Source organism: Gymnoscopelus microlampas (genome assembly GCF_963454915.1).
Source record: "Gymnoscopelus microlampas genome assembly, chromosome: 8".
Lineage (NCBI taxonomy): Eukaryota > Metazoa > Chordata > Actinopteri > Myctophiformes > Myctophidae > Gymnoscopelus > Gymnoscopelus microlampas.
In genome coordinates, this window is record NC_139945.1 from 12,604,329 (window position 1) to 12,615,184 (window position 10,856).

General features: G+C 41.3%; 1 protein-coding gene across 1 annotated transcript; it reads right to left on the reverse strand.

The window, feature by feature from the left end:
* Nucleotides 1-2,922: 2,922 nt before the first annotated feature.
* Nucleotides 2,923-3,906, reverse strand: LOC311050471 (olfactory receptor 52E4-like; the record flags this gene model as incomplete). Its single annotated transcript, XM_084064555.1, has 1 exon — nucleotides 2,923-3,906. One exon carries the CDS (start codon nucleotides 3,904-3,906, stop codon nucleotides 2,923-2,925), a length of 984 nt encoding a protein of 327 aa, XP_083920681.1.
* Nucleotides 3,907-10,856: the final 6,950 nt, after the last annotated feature.

Genomic DNA, 10,856 nt, shown 5'->3' on the forward strand with positions numbered 1-10,856 from the left:
ACTGTATGTGCCCAACATTTATCAACACATATATATGTATGTCAAACGATGCTTGTATGCATATTATAGAGTAGACATGATGCAAATTCAACCGATTTTATTTATTTTCAGTTAACACAGTTAGAGCTGAAGTAATAGTTCTCTTGGCGCGTTTTCCGTTTCTGCAAGTGTGGCCACAGTTTCATACCAACGCCATGTCACGCTATTCATTTATAATATTGACCACATCACATGAACACATCACATGAACATCTGATGAGGATACAGTATGGATGATATATAGCTGTGTCCATTATACCATTTATAATTCTGATGTAGGACAGTGGAGGGTTTGTCCAAAGGACAGATTCAGAAAGACCAACAGAAGTTTGGCCTAAGGGTGGCACTAGAGAAGAGGCTATGGGGTCACCAAAATCTAAAATCAGGGGTTCATTCTCTGGGAGCACAAATGTAATGGCAATCCAGCCAAGAGAAATATCTTGTTTGGGACCAAAGTGTGTTCAAACCTGTCCGTCTGTCTGTATGACTGTGGACAGGTCATCTCGGACACCACGGACCGATTACCATCAAACTTTGCAAGCACACTCCCAGTAGGCCAAGGAGGAACCTCCATCCCATATTTTTCAAATCTCCCTCATGGTGCTGCTATAACAGGTCACTTCATGTTTTGGGCTGTAACACGCACGCACACACGCACGCACGCACGCACGCACGCACGCACACACACACACACACACACACACACACACACACACACACACACACACACACACACACACACACACACACACACACACACACACACACACACACACACACACACACACACACACACACACACACACACACACAAACTAATAATAATAATTTTTAAAAAAGAAAAGAAAATTCTTAACCACTTAAACCCTACAGTATATCCTTTGTCATAGACCAAGGGGGCATTTTTGAAAATATGAAAATACTTTACTTACCAACTACTGTACATCTCCTATCATACCTTTGGACCATAACAAAGTCACATAGCAAATGCATCGCATTACAACAATTTTATTTAACTACAGTGCAATATCAATAGCCTTTCATTGGCAGCGTAGCCAAATGTAAGCCTGTGCTTTGAACAAAACAAAAACAATTCAGCTTATCGACTTGCACTACTGATGCACATATAATGTGATCCAGGATTTCATGTTAGACTTTCTAAGCTACATGATACTGACTTACTTGCACTAAAGTGAATGCACCACATGTCATTTAGGACCTCTTTTAACCCACATGATACAGATTTTAACATGCTTTTCAGGCTTTTGTATTCTGATTTTATATAATTTTTTTCTCATTCTTTTAATCCAACGGAATAATCAAACGGGAACGGAATCATTTTAAGATTTCTTTCGGCTATTCAAAAATAGCAGATATACAAGCTATATGAAAAATTGTGGATTTTTTTTGCAAATCTTTGAATATATATACGTTTTAAACGAACATGGAAAAGTTGGAGCACGACTGATATAGCAACATACTGTTAGGATTTAGAAAACATTTTTAGATATGTATTCTCAATTTCTTTTCCCAGGGACCCCCCAAAAGCAAAGATTTGAGTTACAAATGTTCGCTTTAAAATATATATATATAAATATATTATATATGAAATATTTGCACAAATCTTCAAGATTAAAAAAAAAAGTGCAGATCTACAAGCTCATAGCGCGGCACTATGAGCTTGTAGATCAGCTATTTTTGAATAGCCAAAGAAATCTTAAAGATGGAGTGCCATGATATTTTTCAACCCTAAAACCTGATCATAAGGTATTATTATTATGTAAGGATTTTTTTCAAAAAAAAAAAGTGTACAGAAATTGTTAAAAAAAAATGTTTTTATGTGGACACGCCTCCAGTTCATTAAGTATGCCTGGTTCTCACCTTAGCACCTCCTCCACCACCTTAGCACCACCCACCTGTCCTAGTCCCTCCTCCTCCTCATGCCCACACCTGTTGTGTTATGATAATGAGGGGGAGGGTATGTTTTCTGGGGGCTCTGTGATGTCACTATGCCCCTGTTTTTGGATTGGCACGTTTGACTCTCAAGGTTTCAGCCTCCAGGAAAAAACTCCAAATAGTCAGAGAAGACATGAAACACCATAAAACCACCAGCGGGGGCCTTAATGAAGTTCTATCAACCTCATAGACACATGAAAAACAGAAAAAGTGCAAAACCATGGCACCACCTCTTTAAAATGACACAGATGCGTTCCCGGTCTTAATGGATTAAACTGCAAACGTGATGGCCTGTATAAATAAGAGTTTCCCCTCACTTTAACCTGTAACTGTGTTGTGACAATAAAGTTGATTGAATGATAGAGAAGGTTGGACTATAACCTCAAGGCTTTTCCTAGGGCTGAAGACAGGTGCGAGAAGCCAGTTCACATGACTATACTGGCGGGCCCAAAATAATACATTTTAAGAAGGAAGCTGGGGGCCATATTGTGCCTGCAGGCCACAATTGGTGTCTGACGCAGACAATAGTTAAAATAGCCGATCTACAAGCTCAAATGCTCTTGTGAGCTCGTAGATCTGCTATTGTCACTATAAAAAAGGGAGAAAAAAGGCATTTGGAAAAAGTCCAAATGCCAAATGTCCAAATTATACAAAATGTGCCCACAAAAGGGCAGGGTGAATGTGGTTAACATACATGTTTAATTAAATTGTTTAATTGGGGTACCAAACAAAAATATCACACATATCGTCTCTGTCAGGTGGAAACCTCATATGTCCAAAACTTTTCAAATAAAAAAAATGCAAAAGTAGCAGTTTAAATAAGGAGATGAGAGATTTCTGCCCGACAGCAACAATATCAGATGCAAATGCAAAAGTAGGCCTACTTATTTCAGTCTAACCACCAGCCATAAAGATCCAACACTGCCTTCACCAAACAATACCTATCTTACACTTTTTAACTGCCATGAAGTCCTGCGTCTGTGACAAAATCCTTCGCTGGATAATCTTTGCAATAGACCTCCGTATTTCCCTGGTCCTCATCCCGTAGACGATCGGATGCAGCAATGGCGGCAGAAATATGAACTGTGCCGTTTGGAGAAAATTTACATATCTGGGAATGGTGCCGTACCTGTTATAAACCACAGAGAACAGAATACACAGAGAGAAATTCGCGAAGACGATCAGATGCGGGGCGCACGTGCCCAAGGCTTTCCTCCGCGACTCCGCAGAGGCTCTCAGACTCACACGTAATATCTGAACGTACGACGCGGTGACCAGGCAGAAAGGGAACACGATGAGGCCGACAATGACGAAGACGCCGTAGAAGTTGGCCAGCGCACTACGGACGCACGCCAGCTGAACCACCGACAGGTTGTCGCAGAACAGCTTGTTGATGGCGAAGTGGCACAGGGGCAGCCGCGAGGTCAAGTACACCTGGACGGCTACGATGACTACGGGGACGGCATACACCACGCCCAACAGCAGTCTGACCTTACCGGGAGTCATGATGCCGTGGTACTGCAGCGGCTTGCAGATGGACACGTACCTGTCGTAGCCCATCGCCGCCAGGATGGCGTACGTGCATACGGCGTAGATGGTGACGAGCAGCACCTGCAGCAGACAGCCCCCGTAAGAGATGCTCTGCTGAGCGTCGTCCGACAGGAGGTTGCTCATGATCGCCGGGCACACGGCCGTGCATCCGATCACGCCGCTCGCCGCCAGGTTCAGCAAGAACACGTACATGGGTTTGTGCAAGCTGGAGTCCACGTAGATCACAGCTATAAGAGCGAAGTTCACCAGCACGGTAACAACGTACACGACAAAGGCCAGAAAGAAGTACACGTGGTTTGCCGGCCCGCGCGGCTCGAAGGCCTCGAGCAGAACGGCAGTGTTTATGAAGCTTTGATTCATGTTTGCAGATTATCAGATAAGTGGAAATAAATATACATTTGCAATTTTATCATTTAGCAGATGGTCCTATCAAGAGGAACTTAACCCATTAAGACCTGAGGCTGATACAAATCGTCTATGTCGGGTGGAAACCTCATATGACTATTACTTTTCGGGATTCAAATTCAATAACAGCAAAAGTAGCAGATAAGAGCTCAAAAAGCACAAACAGTTAGAATATGGAATTTAGAGGTTTCTGCCCGACAGCAACGAAATGTCTTCTAAATCCTAAGAGTTTTCTGAAAAAGTATGTTGCTACAGTATATACAGTATATATTATAGCTAAAATCTAAAATGAAAGATTCTTTCCCGGTTTTAATGTGTTAAGAGAGAGTAAGCATGAACCCCAGTCAATAAACAATAGTCACTTAATTAGAGAGCAGAGAAAACAACCTGGTGCCTCAAAGAAACTATCTAAATAACTTTCTTATTTTGTGGTGTCAAGCAAACCAAATATAAATAACAACCCATGTGAACAAGTAACCAACACATACTGTTTCAGCATGATAAACTATCACCTGTCAAAAGGTCACAAGAAGGGATACAAGGAGAGAGTACTAGGGGTTGAGGTGGAGTCTGAAGAGCAGATTCTTCAGACAGCAGCAGAAAGTGAGTCCCCCCCAGAAGTGAGTCAGATGGAGTCACACTGATGAAGTCAATGTGTTCTTATACACTATACAGCTTTGTCAGCTGACTGCTGTCTGCACAGTCCCACACGCACACACGCACGCACGCAGTGGTGTAAAGTAACTAAGTACTCTAAAAGTAACTCTAAAGTAATTATGTACTCAAGACAAGTACTGTACTTAAGTACAATTTTGGGGTATTTTTTGTCAATAGTTTAACTTCTACCTCATTACATCTCACAATATACATTAGACACAGAAAGTACACATCCTAATCAATCAGTTAAGTCACACAGTACAAATACCTCAATATATTAAAAAGATTTCCCTTTTTTTCAATAATGACAGATCTACAACGCATCACAATGCGTTGCGTTGCGATATCTAGTCTCATATCACGATATTGATAGACAGTAATATCAATATATTGCCTATAGCTCTACATTGAAGTAACTTCTTTGCCATTCCACAACACTAACACTATGATCCAACACGGCCATCAGCAGTACATACACTGAAGTATTTCATTGTAAACTCACAAATCTGGCTTAAAGCTGCACTATGTAACTTTCCTCTTCTACCCCGGATCTGAAACTGGTTTCCTGTGCAAGTGCTGCAATTTTTACCATTGAGCCTGCCTGCTTGCTCAGGGGATAAATTGAATCTTGACCATCAGGTCAAAATTTGTGTCAGATCCTGTGTCTATAGGTGAGACCTTTGACACAATCTAAATGTCTCAATAGAAGAGCAGGGAGACAAAATACAACCACCCCAATTGTATAAGTTATATTGTGTTAACATACTCTACCATACAGATTGGACAAAATTAAATTTTATTAATTAAAAAACAGTTACATATAGTATTGTAAGCCAATTGTTCAGGAATTTCAAATCCGCCATCTTTCTATATCGCGTCATATCGCGTCACATCCTGCGCAATACAAACAGACCAATATTGGTTGGGTAGCTTGTCAATCAAGAGCGGGGGCTGGGAATGAATTCTATTGGTTGTGTAGCTTGTCAATCAAATCATCCCTCCCCTCCTAGAGCATACCCTACTTTACCGTCAATTAAAAAAAAAATGGGACCATCATTTACCAAAACGCGTATCATGATGATTGAAAGAAGACTTTAAACTAGCGACTGGAAGCATATAGTATTTATGACAATGTTTATTAAGGTAAGAAAATCAAGTCTAAAGTTCGTCAAAAACCCACCCACTTGCATTGAGAGAAATTCTTTCTGACACCAGCAGGGGTAGAACAGCGAAACTACAGGCCTTTCATATGAACTGTCACTTGAACACTTGAAGACTCAATTTACAACTCTCAAGCTGGCCCCTTGGCTTGTAATCAAAATACACTGTCAGTAATTACAGGACTCCCTAAAAAACTGGTGTTTCGCTCGGACATCTCCCCTTACTGTATGTCCTGTCTCACACACAGACGATGATGCGCGCCTGATGTCCATTGTCATTGGCTGACCTCAGCTCATCTTGTCAAGCTAAGCTAAACTAAGCTAATCTAAATTAAGTTAAGTTAACTACGTTGAATGTTAAGAGTCTTGGAGGGTTTGAAGGATAATGTCATGCAGCGATAGGCCACAGAGGTCAAGAGGCCAGTGTGTAGGGGTAACTGGAACCGTCAGTACAACAACCTAGTTGGACCCTTTTTTTTAGCGGAACACTCAGCCCCGCGGTTCTTGTATTTGTCTTACTGAGGTTAAGTTCAGGAATAAGGTTAGGATTAGGCATAGTTTTACTGAGGTTAAGTTCAGGAATAAGGTTAGGGTTAGGCATAGTTTTACTGAGGTTAAGTTCAGGAATAAGGTTAGGATTAGGCATAGTTTTACTGAGGTTAGTCATGTTGAGGTAGCCTGGTAAACCCTCCCTCCAGAAATCTCATTTCCATTTGATTTCTGGAGTGAGTCTGGCCTGATCCGCCTTTCTGCAATATTGGCTCTGTACGCCAAAGGGACGAGCCTATCAGCGTCGTCGCTCATCGTTCTGTGATTGACAGCGACAGTTGGCCAATCAGGTGGCGAGTTCGAGTGAGCCCGAATGAAGCCGAGTGCAGCCTGAGTGCCTCCGACAAAAGACGAACGGCAGCCATTGTCAGGGACGCGGGAAGTGGGGTGCTGAGGGTGCTGCAGCACCCCCTGCCGTTGTGAGGAAAAAAAAAAAAAAAGGCTGAACGCGTGCGTGTGTGTGTGTGTGTGAGAGATTTTCTCCGGTGTGCGCGGCTCCCCCAAAATAATTAAATCACATAACCCTAATCCAACCCTAACCCTAACCCTAAAACCGAAATAAAGTAACAAAAAAAGTCACTTTATCTGCGGGAGACCCGAAAAAAAACGCGTGTGCGCGCACGAGGGACCCATGCACGCGCGCTGCGTGCGCGTGCATGTGTCCCGTTTACCAGCACCCCTTGCTCTAAAGTACTTCCCGCGTCCCTGGCCATTGTTGTTGTCCGAGTGCCTTCACTGTTTACTTTCGTTTTTAAAACGGACTCAAACTTCTTTTTTGAGGCACGGAATTTACTATTAAGATATCGTTTGGATAGAATTTAGTTGTTTAACTTCATATATGTGGTCAATTAATCATGACAGAGCCTATTTAAAAATATAAATTTAGAGAACCGGCAGGGGCGGGGAGTGACACGCATGTATCCCAATAAGGCAACCTATTTTGGGCACGGCTGTCTCAAAAGTCCCGTTGCGTCACATAGTCTGGAGGTGGTAAAAATTGAACTGCTGATTGGCTGAAGGGGAGGTTGTCAGTCAACGGTATTACTCCCGCCCAACTCCAGCCCACAGCCAATATTGCAGAAAGGCGGATCAGGCCATACTCACTCCAGAAATCAAATGGAAATGAGATTTCTGGAAGGAGGGTTTACCAGGTTAATGTTGAGGAGTCTAGATCAGTGGTTGTGAACTGGCGACCCGCCAAAATAATCGTATTTGAACTGGGGACCCCCCCACCCTGACAAGCACTTGGAATGTAGGAGTTGAGGCATTACATTTAGTTTGACTCGGTTCGACAGATAAATATTGTGAAAATAGCAGATCTACAAGCTCACAGCACCTCCCAACGCATCTGTCTGCCTGAAGACTCTCCTCTTCAGAGAGTCTTCAGACTCCACCTCAACCCCTAGTACTCCTCTCTCTCTCCTTGTATCCGTACTTGTGACCTTTTGACAGATGATAGTTTACCATGCAGATACAGTACGTCTTGGTTACTTGTTCACATGTGTTGTTATTTATTTATATTTGCTTTGCTTCACACCACAAAATAAGAAAGTTATTTAGAAAGAGTTTCTTTGAGGCAGTGAAATAGCTGGCGTTGCGAGCTTGTAGATCGGCTATTTTTACAATTGTTGCCTCTTTCTTATATTATTTGACAATTTGGGCAATGTTTGACCAGTTTTATAGTATAACTAGACCATACCCGGTGAAGTGCGCAGGCGAAATAGTTGCAAATGTGGGGTTATTGCGTGTCCTGTCGCGCGTCCACCCCGCGCGTACCGTCGCGCTGCCCCCCTCCTTTTAGGAGGATATAATAATGACTTTTGATGCAGTAATGCTTTCTTTCTTCTTCTTTTTTTAGGTGTTAAAAAGGTCTTTAAAGTCCTTACATTGTCACTTCACTGTCATCTGGGGACCCCCACAAATCATTTAGGGTCCCCCCTGGGGGTCCCGACCCATAGGTTGAGAACCACTGGTCTAGATCACCCACAGTCTTCCTTCCATTGTGAACATTATAAGTCAGCAGGTGCAGGAGCAGTGTGGCTCGCAGTATGACGGACCCCACTCACCCGGCCTATGAGCGGTTTGACCCACTCCCCTCGGGCAAGAGGCTGCGGTGCAGTACAGTTAGGCTTAAAGGAATAATTCACCCCAAAAATGACATCGATTCTTTTCATTTCTATCGATTAGTCACCCCATGGAGACTTGAATTCCTGGATATTTTTTTGTTTTAGTCACATTCCTAAGCCAATAATTTGATGACCGGCTTATTGGCTTAGGAAGGAATGCGACAAAAACAAAACATATCCATGAATTCAAGTCTCCATGGGGTGACTAATTGATAGAGAAAAAGTTGATTTTTGGCTGAACTATCCCTTTAACCCATTCACACCGGGAAAGCATCTGTGTCATTTTAGATTTCTTTGTCTATTCAAAATAAAATAGCAGATATACAAGCTCATAGCGCAAAAGAATCGTGAAAATGTGTGCACATATTTGGATATATTTTATAAAGTGAACATTGTAACTCAAATCTTTGCTTCTGGGGATTCTACAAATGTCCTCTAAATGCTAACAGTTCTTTTTTAAACTTATGTTGCTATAATATTAGTGGTTCTCAAACCTTTTTCATGTCAAGGACCACCCAAAATGATATGTATTTGGCCACGGACCCCCCCATCTCAAAAATATGATAATCCAGGGAGCCCCAGAAGCAAAGATTTGAGTTAAACATTTATATATATAAAAGATTAGCACATCTTCAAAAATAGCAGATCTACTATGAGCTTGTATATCTGCTATTTCTTTAATAGCTAAATAAATCTAAAGTGACACAGATGCGTTCCCGGATTGCATGGGTGCAGCTTCTACCCAGGGGCAGTTAGACAGATGAACTCTATGCCCCAATAAATGCACTTTCACTGTTCTGCCTTGCTGTAGTATATCATACTGCCATGTTATCTTGTTTTGATAAATGCTGGATGCTACTTTTTTATTCTTCTCAGTTTTAATTCAATGCACTTGTGGATTTTTATGCTTATTTTTTATCTATTGATAGATGTTTTATTGTACACTGCTGGTCCTGAGTGCTATTTTCTTTTTGTGTGCAAGCATGTAAATGACAAATAAATAAACCTTGACCTTGAAACAAACAAACAACAGTCGCTGAGACCCCAGTGACCCCTGGCTAAACTGCTTTTAATTGGCCTCTGGGGTGGGGCTGTAGTGTCTCCCGTGTGTCCACTTGTCCAACACGCTGCTCTCCAAGGCTCTCTAGGAAACAAACAGTGCGTCCACACAGCTCTCTGGGGGCCCATTAAGGTACAGTAACAACACCGTTCCCTGCTGCACGTGCACTATTAGTCTGACAACAGTGTGGCATAATATTATTGACCCCGTAATAATCTGTGTCCCATACCAGTGTCCCTTAACGAGTTGACCGAGTGGTTGCATCACTTCCTCACGCTTTGTGCTTGTTGTTTCCATGTTTTGTTTTTCATTCAACACAGAAATGTTTGTAACAGTTATACATTTTCCATCAACATGGTTGGTGCTTCAAAACCTGTGGCTCGAAAACAGTGAGACAGGTCCATGTGTGATATAACCACACATTATTATTATTACAACATAATATAACATACAACTACACTAAAAGCTCAGATTCTTTAATAATGTAACCATTTTACATAGTAACTGGCGTCACTATTTTGGGCATTGAAACAGTAAAATCAGTAAAAGGTGAAAATCATGAGGTTTTTAAGCCCCATTTTTCAAAAAATAACCATAATAGTAGATCTACAAGCTCGCAGCTTAACATGTGTTATCGAGGCTTATTTGCACGGTTTGGAAACAAAATGCTTGAAAACCACTGGCCTGGTCACAGAGATGAGACTTGGCTTGTCTTTTGTTTGACATTGGACCAGAGGTGACAAAGTACTCAACCCCAATACTTCAAAGTACAGATGCTCCCGATCAAATATTACTCAATACTGTCACATTTGTACTGGAGTACTGCTTTTTAAAATACTTAAGAATTCAAAAGTAGGCTACATTTTAGTTAACAAATATCAGTAATAGAGAAAACAGCAGATCTTCAAGCTCACAACGCTATTTTCACTATGTTTGAAATAGGCCTCAAGTGGTTAATTCATACATATTTTTCTTAATATTCTTTACTGTCTACCACTGCGTTGGACATAGTTTGTTTCACACAGTTAGTTGATAAAGTATAACTTTATTTTTTTTGTCACAACTACACACGTGTGCACAGCTGAACGAAGTAGAGTTGCATCAGATTCATCAATTAGAAGAATACCAACTAGTATTTACATAGTGGTGTAAAGTAACTAAGTACATTTACTCAAGAAGCCTACTGTACTCAAGGATGTACTTTTACTACACAACAATTATTTGAAAACTTTAGTTACTAGTTACTTTGTATATTTTGATTATTATTACAAAACATACATTAACCACTTCAGCCCTATATACATTTCAGCCATTTGTATTTGAAAATAGCCGATCTACAAGTTCACAATGCGT